The sequence below is a fragment of the Lithobates pipiens genome, unplaced genomic scaffold, assembly GCF_037356315.1.
Source record: "Lithobates pipiens isolate NorthernLeopardFrog02 unplaced genomic scaffold, aLitPip1_a1.2 Scaffold_27, whole genome shotgun sequence".
NCBI lineage: Eukaryota > Metazoa > Chordata > Amphibia > Anura > Ranidae > Lithobates > Lithobates pipiens.
Window position 1 is genome coordinate 21,562,142 of NW_027507788.1, and position 14,752 is coordinate 21,576,893.

The window sequence follows — 14,752 nt, forward strand, 5'->3', positions numbered from 1 at the left end:
GAGACGATCGCGGGGATGCCCGCGGCGATCGAGTCCGCGGGTCCCGCGACCGGACTCACGGGGGTCCCGACCAGTGTGGGAGCGCGCCGCCGGCGGCGCGCTCCCGATGGCAGGGCGGCATTGAATATTGGACGTACATGTACGCCAATATGCCTGCCCGTGCCATTCTGTTGACGTACATCGTCGTGCGCTGGTCGGGAAGTGGTTAAATGACACATAATGAATTTCACTCAAAGAAGAAGAATACTATACTTCTTTTTGCCTTCAGAACAAAGTACACAATGACTTCGAGGATGAATATCCCAAACACTGTGCCGATGACAATTCCGGCAATTTCTCCACCGCCAAGTCCACTTCCAGAGGTCTGACATAGTGTTGCAGCTGTGGGAACATAGAAGACAGAAACAGAGAAATCGCAAAAGAGAAAATGGCGATTAATTTTATCAAAGAATGCAAATTTAAATGAACAAAACAATTGTCAAAGCACTCAAAAAAAATAAATGAATAAAGTATTTCTAAACCCAAATAATTGAACCAAATACACTAAGGGGGTTATTTACTAAAGCTGGAGAGTGCAAAATCTGGTGCAGCTCCGCATGGAAACCAATCAGCTTCCAGGATTTATTGTCAAAGCTTAATTGAACAAGCTGAAGTTAGAATCTGGTTTAGCCGTACATGGTGTGAACCTTTCACATGTCCTTAGGATTTTCAGGATCTGATTGTATTGGCAGGACAACCAAGGAATTTTGGTCTATTTACATTGAACTCCATTACAGTGGTCCTCCAGATAAATTTAGGGCTCATATAACGTTGGGGTTTTCCTCACCTGCTGAGCCATTGGACATATATGAAAGAAGTTTTTATTCCCATCTACTGTTGAGTCTTTCAGACTCCTGGGCTTTGTAGTGCGGTGACAATCCAGCAGATCATTACCATTGCCATCTTCATTTTTCCTCTTTTGGTCTGTCTCGTTTGTTTTGGGCGGTGCCAAGAAAGAGAAACAATGTCCTTTGGATGCTATAAACTAACATAGAGTGGCTTCCCTGAAGAAGAAACTATTTACACATACTTTTCGAAACGCGTAGGGAAAATAGCCGCTCGCTTTGTCGCATAAATTTATGCATGTGGTATTGTCTATTGCTATACTGTATTCCAACACAATAATGTCATTTTATGGATCTTTTCCTGTATATATAGCAGTCATGTTTTTCTCATTTTGTATTTATAATAAAATATATTTTTACATATAATCAGTATATTTTTCATATAGCCTTAAAAATCCCAACCAAATTTGAGGTTTGACCAATTGTAGCTGTACATGGTAGCCAATCAGCTTCTGAGTGCTCCAGTTTTAGTAAATCCCCCATTGGGACTAAGACACCCCAGTCTTAGTCTGTAGGGTTCAATATTGAGTTGGCCCATCCTTTGCAGCTATAACAGCTTCAACTTTTCCTGGAAAGGCTGTCCACAAGGTTTAGGAGTGTGTCTATGGGAATGTTTGACCATTCTTCCAGAAGCGCATTTGTGAGGTCAGGTACTGATGTTGGACGAGGAGACCTGGCTCGCAGTCTCCGCTCTAATTCATCCTAAAGGTGTTGAGGTCAGGACTCTGTGCAGTCCAGTCAAGCTCCTCCACCCCAAACTCGATTATCCATGTCTTTATGGACCTTGCTTTGTGCAATGGTGCGCAGTCATGTTGAAACAGGAATGGGCCATCCCCAAACTCTTCCCACAAAGTTGGGAGCATGAAATTGTCTGAAATGTCTTGGTATACTGACATCTTAACCACTTCCCGACCAGCGCACGACGATGTACGTCGACAGAATGGCACGGGCAGGCATATTGGCGTACAGGTACGTCCAATATTCGATGCCGCCCTGCCATTGGGAGCGCGCCGCCGGCGGCGCGCTCACGCGCTGGTCGGGACCCCCGTGAGTCCGGTCGCGGGATCCGCGGACTCGATCACCGTGGGCATCCCCGCGATCGTCTCACGGAGCGGCCGAATGAAGGAAATGCTGTGTAAACAACATTTTTCCATTCTGCCTAGCAACTAGTGACGCTGATCTCTGCTCCATGTGATTGGAGCAGAGATCAGTGTACACTAAATGAAAGCCCAACCCCCCCACAGTTAGTAACACACCCCTAGGAACACTTAACCCCTACACTGCCATCCACTGGTTAACCCTTTCACTGCCAGTGTCATTTACACAGGAATCACTGCATTTATATAGCAGTGATTACTGTATAAATGACAATGGTCCCAAAAATGTGTCAAAAATGTCCGATGGGTCCCCGACAATGTCGCAGTCACAATAAAAATCGCAGATCGCCGCCATTACTAGTAAAAAAAAAAATAATAAAAAATTATTAATAAAAATGCTATAAAACTATCCCTATTTTGTAAACGCTATAACTTTTGCGCAAACCAATCAATAATCGCTTATTGCGATTTTTTTTACCAAAAATATGTAGAAGAATACGTATCGGCCTAAACTGAGGGAAAAAAATGTTTTTTTATATATTTTTGGGGGATATTTATTATAACAAAAAGTAAAAAATAATGCATTTTTTTCAAAATTGACGCTCTATTTTTGTTTATAGCGCAAAAAATAAAAACCGCAGGGGTGATCAAATACCACCAAAAGAAAGCTCTATTTGTGGGAAAAAAAGGACGTCAATTTTGTTTGGGAGCCACGTCGCACGACCGCGCAATTGTCAATTAAAGCAACGCAGTGCCGAATCGCAAAAAGTGGTCTGGTCTTTGACCAGCAAATTGGTCCGGTCTGAAAGTGGTTAAGATTTCCCTTCACTGGCACTAAGGAGCCAAGCTCAACCCCTGAAAAACAACCCCACACCATAATACCCCACCACCAAATGATTTGGACCAGTGCACAAAGCAAGGTCTATAAAGACATGGATAAGCGAGTTTGGGGTGGAGGAACTTGATTGGCCTGTACTGACCTCAACCCAAAAGGGATGAATTTGATTGGAGAATGCAAGACAAGCCTTATCGTCCACATCAGTGCCTGACCTCACGAATGCACTTTTTCCCATAGACACACTCCTAAACCCTTTGGACATCCTTTCCAGAAGAGTTGAAGCTGTTATAGCTGCAAAGGGTGGGCCAACTCAATATTGAACCCTACGGATTAAAACTAGAATGCCATTAAAGTTCAAGTGCCCCAATACTATTGGTAATATAATGTATGTTGTAATGGACATGTTGTGTAACGTCAAAAAGTATTTATTTTGTCCTGATTTCAGGTAAATAATTTCAGCATTGGCTATGAACAGGCACATCCACTACTACAGCAAGGTGACAAAGCTATAGCATGGTAACCCTTTTGAATTGGACAAGTAGCTCTCCCAACCCCCAGTAAACTGGCACATTCTATTACACCAACGCATGTAATATGTGTTGACGTGGGTTGAGCATGTTACTGTAATGCGATAGTGAAGGGGCTCTAATGGATATATGTATAAATGAGTCTCTGGGAAATTTGCCCAGTGAAGAATAGATATTTGCCAAAGTGAGAGGATTTTTCCACCATTTTACAGTCACACTCACCACATTGGCAATAGGCAAAATGTACACCAGGTAATGCAGTCGCTGGCAAACAGACATGGAATATCAACACATGGAAAGGATTAATGAAGATTTGGATTTGGCCTCCAAGCAAAACTGTTGAAATAAGTTTATGGGATCTGTGTGTGTGGGGGGGGGGGGGGGGGAGAGGTCAATTTATGCTCGTCTTTCTACCTTTTACATAGTTACATAGTTACATAGTTAGTCAGGTTGAAAAAAGACACAAGCCCATCCAGTTCAACCAAAAAAAAAAAAAAATTATATATATATAATAATATCATACCAGCCCATATACCCAATTCTATACCCACAGTTGATCCAGAGGAAGGCAAAAAACCCCAGAAAAGCATGATCCAATTTGCTAAAGCAGGGGAAAAAATTCCTTCCTGATCCCCCGAGAGGCAATCGGATTTTCCCCGGATCAACTTTACCTATAAATGTCAGTACCCAGTTATATTATGTACACTTAGGAAACTATCCAGGCCTTTCTTAAAGCAATCCACTGAGCTGGCCAGAACCACTTCTGCAGGGAGTCTATTCCACATTTTCACAGCTCTTACTGTGAAGAAACCTTTCCGTATTTGGAGATGAAATCTCTTTTCCTCTAGACGTAAAGAGTGCCCCCTTGTCCTCTTCGTTGACTGTAAAGTGAATAACTCAACACCAAGTTCACTATATGGACCCCTTATATATTTGTACATGTTGATCATATCCCCCCTTAATCTCCTCTTATCAAGAGTGAATAAATTCAGTTCCTCTAACCTTTCCTCATAGCTGAGTTCCTCCATGCCTCTTATCAATTTGGTTGCCCTTCTCTGCACTTTCTCCAGTTCCCCGATATCCTTTTTGAGAACTGGTGCCCAAAACGGAACTGAATATTCCAGATGAGGTCTTACTAATGATTTGAACAGGAGCCAAATCATATCTTTTATCAAAGGTACAACAGGCTCTATGTGCAAGAACGCACGATTAGCACACTCAATACAGAAAAGATCCCTATGTAAACATAAGATTGTGACAGAAACACCTTTGGGGAAAAAAAACTAAACTTGGCATACATCCACCTGCATTGGCTGATATCTTAAGTCTAATTGCTGCAACAGTACAAGGGTTGGCAATCTAAATATTTTATTAACATTTTATGGAAAGCCCCACATTTTTGTGGACATATTAACAACATCTTTTTAGAGTATTGTAAAGGTATCAGCCTTGTGTTCACTATTCCTTAAATTAGAAAGCCTCATTGTTTTGAATAGTGATGGCCGAACGGTTCGCCCGGCGGTCGTTTCGCGGCGAATTTCGGCTGTTCGCGATTCGCCCGATCGGTGGACTATACCCGCCGTTCGCCCGGCGGACTTCCGTGTTTTTACTTTGTAAAAGAACTTTGACCTATGATGACACATCCATCATGGGGTACAGGACAGCCAATTGAGACATTACAGCACATGGACACTTGGACATTCCCCCTAACTTATAAATAGACCCGATCCGGCGGCCATTTTACATTCTTTCTTCTGTCACTATAGGGAGAGGTTGCTGTGTGGAGCAGGGAGAGATTGCAGTGACCCAAATCGCTAGCTATTTGGTACACAAAAGTTCTTTTCAGGACTGGTATAGGTGTTAGGTGTATATAGGTTTGCTGTGCTACTGATTGTTGCAGCAGCCTGAGCGTCTTTTGTCAGTTTAGAGAAAGGGACAGGACGGTGTGTCTGCTGTAGGGACAGTCAGTTTAGTCATTAGCTGTTACTATCAGGTCCACAAAAGTGCTATTCCAGTTATTGTTCCAGTAGCCTCTGTTTTGTCAGTTTATATAGGGACAGGCAGGAAGCAGTGTGTGAGGCAGTGAGGGTCAGTTCAATCAGTAGCTGTTACTATTAGTTCCACAAAGGTTCTTTTCAGGACTGGTATCAGTGGTATGGTAATAGGCTTGTACACGTATAATATTCTTTCTTCCAAATATAGAAAGAATATCATACTTGACTGCTGCCCTTCTGCTGCAGTCTGCTAATCATTCAAACCTACTTGTTCCACAAAGGTCCTTTATAAGGACTGGTAATAACCTGGTGTAGGGTTTTACAGTACATAGGGTTGAGTGAGGTACAGTCTGCCATTCTATAAGGACTGGTATAGGTCCACAATACATAGGGTTGAGGTGCACTACTGCTGACTGCTGCCCTATACTGCAGCAGTCCTTCATCGGTATAGGGACTGATGTACAGTCTGCTAATCACTCACAACCTACTTGTTAACTTGGTCTGTCTAGGGTTCTATACTGCAGCAGTCCTTCATCGGTATAGGGACTGACGTACAGTCTGCTAATCAGTCACAACCTACTTGTTCCACAAAGGTCCTTATAAGGACTGGTAACTTGGTCTGTCTAGGGTTCGACAGTACATAGGGTTGAGTGAGGTACAGACTGCCATTCTATAAGGACTGGTATAGGTCCACAATACATAGGGTTGAGGTGCACTACTGCTGACCGCTGCCCTATACTGCAGCAGTCCTTCATCGGTATAGGGACTGACATACAGTCTGCTAATCACTCACAACCTACTTGTTAACTTGGTCTGTCTAGGGTTCTATACTGCAGCAGTCCTTCATCGTTATAGGGACTGACGTACAGTCTGCTAATCAGTCACAACCTACTTGTTCCACAAAGGTCCTTATAAGGACTGGTAACTTGGTCTGTCTAGGGTTCTACAGTACATAGGGTTGAGTGAGGTACAGTCTGCCATTCTATAAGGACTGGTATAGGTCCACAATACATAGGGTTGAGGTGCACTACTGCTGACCGCTGCCCTATACTGCAGCAGTCCTTCATCGGTATAGGGACTGACGTATAGTCCGCTAATCACTCACAACTTACTTGTTAACTTGGTCTGTCTAGGGTTCTATACTGCAGCAGTCCTTCATTGGTATAGGGACTGACGTACAGTCTGCTAATCAGTCACAACCTACTTGTTCCACAAAGGTCCTTATAAGGACTGGTAACTTGGTCTGTCTAGGGTTCTACAGTACATAGGGTTGAGTGAGGTACAGTCTGCCATTCTATAAGGACTGGTATAGGTCCACAATACATAGGGTTGAGGTGCACTACTGCTGACCGCTGCCCTATACTGCAGCAGTCCTTCATCAGTATAGGGACTGACGTACAGTCTGCTAATCACTCACAACCTACTTGTTAACTTGGTCTGTCTAGGGTTCTATACTGCAGCAGTCCTTCATCGGTATAGGGACTGATGTACAGTCTGCTAATCAGTCACAACCTACTTGTTCCACAAAGGTCCTTATAAGGACTGGTAACTTGGTCTGTCTAGGGTTCTACAGTACATAGGGTGGAGTGAGGTACAGTCTGCCATTCTATAAGGACTGGTATAGGTCCACAATACATAGGGTTGAGGTGCACTACTGCTGACCGCTGCCCTATACTGCAGCAGTCCTTCATCGGTATAGGGACTGACGTATAGTCCGCTAATCACTCACAACCTACTTGTTAACTTGGTCTGTCTAGGGTTCTATACTGCAGCAGTCCTTCATTGGTATAGGGACTGACGTACAGTCTGCTAATCAGTCACAACCTACTTGTTCCACAAAGGTCCTTATAAGGACTGGTAACTTGGTCTGTCTAGGGTTCTACAGTACATAGGGTTGAGTGAGGTACAGTCTGCCATTCTATAAGGACTGGTATAGGTCCACAATACATAGGGTTGAGGTGCACTACTGCTGACCGCTGCCCTATACTGCAGCAGTCCTTCATCGGTATAGGGACTGACGTACAGTATGCTAATCACTCACAACCTACTTGTTAACTTGGTCTGTCTAGGGTTCTATACTGCAGCAGTCCTTCATCGGTATAGGGACTGACGTACAGTCTGCTAATCAGTCACAACCTACTTGTTCCACAAAGGTCCTTATAAGGACTGGTAAGGTATAGGGTACTACAGTACATAGGGTTGAGTGAGGTACAGTCTGCAGTCCTTCATCGGTATAGGGACTGAGAGTTTTGTCACAGGGTCATTTAAAAAATGACAGGCAGAGGAAGAGGCAGGCCCTTCCGCAGGGGTGGTAGGGGTAGGGCAGGAGCAACAGGCTTGAGCCAAAGTGGGAAGTTGCAGAAGGTGCGTTCAATTACTTTAAAGGACGCACCAGACTTGGTTGAGTGGCTCGCTCAACCTTACTCTTCTGCACCCTCCTCATCCTCTCGATCTGCACCCTCTTCTTCACTCCCTGCTATGTGCACCCCCAAAGACACTACCACCAACAACACCACCACCACCACCACATACCTTCCGCTTGAGTCACATGAATTATTTTCCGATCCATATCAAGAAGACATTTCTGATGTGCAGCCACTCTTGGTATTGGATCAGGAAGAGGAGGTAGCAACAAACTCTACTCAGCAGTCTGACGACAGTACCCAGATCAGCCCAAGGAGGAGGTTGGTCCCCGGTGTTGCTGCCTACTCCGAGATCTCTACTTATAGCGGTGGGGAAGGTGACGTTGATGATGACGTGTCTAGTGATGTCACGTGGGTGCCCACAAGAGAGGAAGAGGAGGGGAGTTCAGAGGGAGATATGGACCAGCAGATAGGGAGGAGAAGCAGGAATAACTTACATTGCACAGGAGGGACAAAGCAGACTGCAAATGTATCAGGAGCGAGTCATCGACCATGTACGGTCACATCTGGTGCTCCCAGGACACCGGCACATGGCTCCGCAGTGTGGGCTTTTTTTAACGTGTCCGCTGCTGACAATAGCGTTGCCATCTGCAATCTTTGCAGTCAACGCCTAGGGATGACCGCCTTAAGAAGGCACTTGAGCAGCCATCACCGAGCCGAGTGGGAGCAACAGAACACACAAAGCCACACTCCAGGCTCTCACCCTCCAGCCTCGTCGTCTACTTCTCCTTCTCCTCTCTCCTCACAATTGTCCTCCACTCCACCTTCCATCACGCCAAGCTCACGTTTTTCTGCAAAAAGGCAGGCTTCCGTGGGCCTAATGTTCGAGCGTAAAAAAATGATGATGCCGGATAACCCTCTTGCCCAACGGTTGACGGCTGGCTTTTCAGAACTCATAGCCCGCCAACTACTGCCATATAAACTGGTGGACTCGGAGGCCTTTCGCAAATTTGTGGCCATTGGAACACCACAATGGAAGGTCCCAGGAAGGAAGTATTTCTCACAGAAGGGCATCCCAGAGCTATATGGCCATGTTCAGCGGCAAGTGAATGTATCTCTGGCACACAGTGTCGGTGCCAAGATACATCTGACCACAGACACGTGGTCTAGCAAACACGGGCAGGGAAGGTATATCACTTTTACTGCCCACTGGGTGGACCTTCTGACGGCCGTCAAGAATGTAACCCGTGGCACCGTGTAGATTTGGTTTTACGGCCACAGATTGCATGCAGGCCTGGCCCTTCTTCTCCTCCTCCTCTTACTCCATCCTCCTCCCTCTCCTCCTCGGCTGACTCCTCCTTTTCCGCTGCTAGCGTCTCTTCCGCTGCGCCGCCCAAGCTCCCCAGAACCTATTCGACATGCCAGGTGAGACGTTGCCATGCCTTGCTGCGTCTGTTGTGCCTGGAAGCCAAGAGCCACACTGGCCAGGCACTCCTTTCAGATTTGCGTTCACAGGCAGATCAGTGGCTAACACCGCTCAATTTGACAGTTGGTAAAGTGGTGTGGGACAACGGTGCCAATCTGCTTAGCGCATTGAAACAGGGCAAAATCACGCACGTGCCATGCATGGCACACGTCTTAAACTTGGTCGTGCAGCGATTCCTTGTCAAATACCCTGGGGTCCAGGACATCTTGCGGCAGGCAAGGAATATCTCGGCCCATTTCAGAAGATCTTACTCGGCCATGGCTCACCTTGCTGACATTCAGCGGCGACACAATCTGCCGGTCAGACGTCTTATTTGCGATTGCCCGACGTGATGGAACTCAACCTTCTACAGTGCCTTGCGAAAGTATTCGGCCCCCTTGAACTTTTCAAGCTTTTGCCACATTTCAGGCTTCAAACATAAAGATATACAATTTTAATTTTTTGTGAAGAATCACCAACAAGTGGGACACAATTGTGAAGTGGAACAAAATCTATTGGATATTTTAAACTTTTTTAGCAAATAAAAAACTGAAAAGTAGTGCGTGCAAAATTATTCAGCCCCTTTACTTTCAGTGCAGCAAACTCACTCCAGAAGTTCAGCGAGGATCTCTGAATGATCCAATGTTGTCCTAAATGACTGATGGTGATAAATAGAATCCACCTGTGTGTAATCAAGTCTCTGTATAAATGCACCTGCTCTGTGATAGTCTCAGGGTTCTGTTGAAAGCACAGAGAGCATCATGAAGACCAAGGAACACACCAGGCAGGTCCATAATACTGTTGTGAAGAAGTTTAAAGCCGGATTTGGATACAAAAAGATTTCCCAAGCTTTAAACATCCCAAGGAGCACTGTGCAAGTGATCATTTTGAAATGGAAGGAGTATCAGATCACTGCAAATCTACCAAGACCTGGCCGTCCCTCTAAACTTTCAGCTCAGACAAGGAGAAGACTGATCAGAGATGCAGCCAAGAGGCCCATGATCACTCTGGATGAACTGCAGAGAACTACAGCTGAGGTGGGAGAGTCTGTCCATAGGATAACAATCAGTCGTACAATGCACAAATCTGGCCTTTATGGAAGAGTGGCAAGAAGAAAGCCATTTCTCAAAGATATCCATAAAAAATCTCGTCTAAAGTTTGCCACAAGCCACCTGGGAGACACACCAAACATGTGGAAGAAGGTGCTCTGGTCAGATGAAACCAAAATCCAACTTTTTGCCCACAATGCAAAACGATATGTTTGGCGTAAAAGCAACACAGCTCATCACCCTCAACACACCATCCCCACTGTCAAACATGGTGGTGGCAGCATCATGGTTTGGGCCTACTTTTCTTCAGCAGGGACAGGGAAGATGGTTAAAAATCAGTCCAGACCTGAATCCAATCGAGAATCTGTGGAAAGAGCTGAAAACTGCTGTTCACAAACGCTCTCCATCCAACCTCACTGAGCTCGAGCTGTTTTGCAAGGAAGAATGGTCAAGAATTTCAGTCTCTCGATATGCAAAACTGATAGAGACACCCCAAGCGAATTGCAGCTGTAATCGCAGCAAAAGGTGGCTCTACAAAGTATTAACACAAGGGGGCCGAATAATTTTGCACGCCCCACTTTTCATTTTTTTATTAGTTAAAAAAGTTTAAAAAATCCAATAGATTTCGTTCCACTTCACAATTGTGTCCCACTTGTTGGTGATTCTTCACAAAAAATAAAATTTTTATATCTTTATGTTTGAAGCCTGAAATGTGGCAAAAGGTTGAAAATTGCAAGGGGGCCGAATAATTTCGCAAGGCACTGTATATGCTTGATAGGCTGCTCCAGCAGAAATGTGCTGTTAACGTCTACCTGAATGAACTCTGCGGCAGAACAGGTTCTGGGGAGCTGTTTTTTTTTTCACCGCGCCAGTGGCTGCTCATGCGCGACACATGCAGACTTCTGCGCCCATTTGAGGAGATCACCAAACTGGTCAGTCGCAGCCATGGCGCCATCAGTGACATGGTACCTTATGCCTTCTTTATGGAGCATGCATTGCATCGTGTCATTGATCAAGCTGTGGAGGAGCAGGAGCGGGAAGATGAGGAAGTCGCAATGCTGGATGAATTCCCAGGGGGGGCTACTCTATCTGAGACAAGTGAACAACAGGAGTCTGAAGAGGAGTCAGAGGAGGATGGTGCCGGGGCGGATGAGGAGGAGCAAGAAGAGCATGCTTTAAACCTTTCTGGGACCCCTGTTGTTGTGCGTGGATGGGGAGAGGAGAATGAAGAGGACGACATTATCCTGGATGATGAGCAGGAGCCAGGCCACCACACCGCTTCCAGTTTAGTGCAAATGGGGGCCTTCATGCTCCAGTGTTTTAATAGGGACCCCCGTATAAAAAGCATAAGGGTCAAGGACCAGTACTGGGTGGCAACGTACTTAGACCCCCGGTACAAACACAAAATGGCGAAAATGTTACCGCCGTCACAGAGGGCTGTCAGAATGGAGCACTTCCAGGCCTTGCTTCGAGAAATGCTGCATTCTGCTTTTGCGTGCGCTGGCAGAGGAGCAATTCCCACTCCCAGAGAAGGAGTTGCGGGTACCAATCCAACAGCGCCTGCAAGAAGAGGCCGGTTTGAAGATGTGTTGGTGACTTCGGATATGAGGTCATTCTTTCAGCCGACCCATCAACAGGTGTCATCCGGATCCAGCATCAGGGAACGCCTAGACCGTCAGGTGTCCGACTACATTGGGTTAACGGCCGATGTGGACGCTCTGAGGAGTGATGAACCCCTGGACTACTGGGTGGGCAGGCTTGACCTCTGGCCAGAGCTTGCCCAATTTGCAATCAAACTGTTGGCTTGCCCCTCATCCAGTGTCCTGTCTGAAAGGACGTTCAGCGCAGCAGGGGGGATCGTGACCGATAAGCGTACTCGCCTAGCTCACGACAGTGTTAACTACCTCACATTTCTAAAAATGAATGAGGCATGGATCTCGGAGGAATTCAACACATGTGACCAGTAGACCATATATATGTCTATAAACAATTTTTTTAATCGAGCACACAGACCTTCTTTCTTCATTTGGCTCACTTCCTTGTCCAAAAAAGCATACCGTACTATATGCCCGTACCCTCCTCTTTGAAGAGGTTGAGCGGTGTCATATTTCTACTGAGGCTGCTTATTATGAGGGGCTGCCACCATCCCTGTGCTGTGCTGACATCCTCCTGGGGCTGTACCTCTGCTGTGCATATTATAAGGGGCTCCCACCATCCCTGTGCTATGCTCATTATGAGGGGCTCCCACCATCCCTGTGCTGTGCTGACTTCCTCCTGGAGCTGCTTATTATAAGGGGCTCCCAGCCTCCCACCATCCCTGTGCTGTGCTGACTTCCTCCTGGGGCTGCTTATTATGAGGGGCTCCCACCATCCCTGTGCTGTGCTGACTTCCTCCTGGGGCTGCTTATTATGAGGGGCTCACACCATCCCTATGCTATGCTCATTATGAGGGGCTCCCACCATCCCTGTGCTATGCTCATTATGAGGGGCTCCCACCATCCCTGTGCTATGCTCATTATGAGGGGCTCCCACCATCCCTGTGCTATGCTGACTTCCTCCTGGGGCTGCTTACGGTGCAGGTGTCAGTGATGTATATCATGGTGCTGATGTCAGTGCTCTCTATCATGGTGCTGCTGTCAGTACTGTATATCATGGTGCTGGTGTTAGTGCTTTATGTCACGCTGCTGATGTCAGTGCTCTCTATCACGGTGCTGTTGTCAGATGACTCTATCACGGTGCAGGTGTCATTGCTGTATGTCACGCTGCTGATGTCAGTGCTCTCTATCACGGTGCTGTTGTCAGATGACTCTATCACAGTGCAGGTGTCATTGCTGTATGTCACGCTGCTGATGTCAGTGCTCTCTATCACAGTGCTGCTGTCAGTGCTGTATATCACGGTGCTGGTGTTAGTGCTTTATGTCACGCTGCTGATGTCAGTGCTCTCTATCACGGTGCTGCTGTCAGTGCTGTATATCACGGTGCTGGTGTTAGTGCTTTATGTCACGCTGCTGATGTCAGTGCTCTCTATCATGGTGCTGTTGTCAGATGACTCTATCACAGTGCAGGTGTCATTGCTGTATGTCACGCTGCTGATGTCAGTGCTCTCTATCACAGTGCTGCTGTCAGTGCTGTATATCACGGTGCTGGTGTTAGTGCTTTATGTCACGCTGCTGATGTCAGTGCTCTCTATCACAGTGCTGCTGTCAGTGCTGTATATCACGGTGCTGGTGTTAGTGCTTTATGTCACGCTGCTGATGTCAGTGCTCTCTATCATGGTGCTGTTGTCAGATGACTCTATCACGGTGCAGGTGTCATTGCTGTATGTCACGCTGCTGATGTCAGTGCTCTCTATCACAGTGCTGCTGTCAGTGCTGTATATCACGCTGCTGGTGTTAGTGCTTTATGTCACGCTGCTGATGTCAGTGCTCTCTATCACAGTGCTGCTGTCAGTGCTGTATATCACGGTGCTGGTGTTAGTGCTTTATGTCACGCTGCTGATGTCAGTGCTCTCTATCATGGTGCTGTTGTCAGATGACTCTATCACGGTGCAGGTGTCATTGCTGTATGTCACGCTGCTGATGTCAGTGCTCTCTATCATGGTGCTGTTGTCAGATGACTCTATCACAGTGCAGGTGTCATTGCTGTATGTCACGCTGCTGGTGATCATCTCCTGCACCCTCTTCTTTGCCTACCCTGGTCCCTGACCTTCCCTCTCCTCCATTGCCTTCATGCGCTCCACAGTCCTGAATTGTCACAACAATTTCCCATATAAAAAAAGAATGCTTGTAGTTGTCGATCCCAGATTCACCTCATACATGTGTTATGTCATTGGCCATGTGGTGGGACTATGTTTGCACAGCTATTAATTATTTTGTGGCTGCAAATTTGACCTGTAGGTTTGCGAAGTTCGCCTCCCATTGAAGTCAATGGGGCCCGCCGCAAACGTTCCGGTTTGCGAACTATCGGCCGCGTTCGCGGTCCGCATTCGCGAAAGTCCTGTCGGAAGTTCGTCCATCACTAGTTTTGAACCCACAAGATTAACTTCATTACTAGCATCAGAAAAACACAATTGGTACTTCCAGTGTTAAATAACTTGTCCACAGTTATATAATGCCTAAAAATATAACATTGAAAATCCCAGCCTATCCAGGTAGAGCTACACATAGAAATTCCTTTCTAGCATAGAAATGTCCCCAAAAAACAGTAGTCCTCATCTGCCAAAGCTGCTGCAACCCAGCGTCCCTCTGCAGAACCACGTGCTCTGGAATCCCCAAGGATTATAAGATTTTAGAGACACCCTCCCTCTTTCCTCCTCATGTGTCCCTCAATTTAGTCTGCTCTATATAGTTGTATATAAAATGCATTTTTTATCTTCCAAAAAGTGTTTCCCAGCGCTAAACCTTTCATCCAAAATTCTAAATTGCTGCATTTATATTCCAAAAGCCATTATAAAGGAATGGTAGTGGCAAAAAAAAGGACTTTTAGATTTAACTCAATCATTTTCTATGTACAATTCTTTATTGGGGGGGAGGGGG

At 46.1% G+C, this 14,752-nt stretch overlaps 1 protein-coding gene across 1 annotated transcript in view; it reads right to left on the reverse strand.

Moving 5' to 3' along the window:
- Positions 1-226: 226 nt before the first annotated feature.
- LOC143933384 (cell adhesion molecule CEACAM1-like) overlaps positions 227-14,752 on the reverse strand; it is a 34,944-nt gene continuing 20,418 nt past the window's right edge. The window contains exon 5 of the mRNA XM_077456251.1: positions 227-381. Coding sequence (XP_077312377.1) covers positions 227-381 — 155 coding nt within the window. The remainder of the gene's footprint in view (positions 382-14,752) is intronic.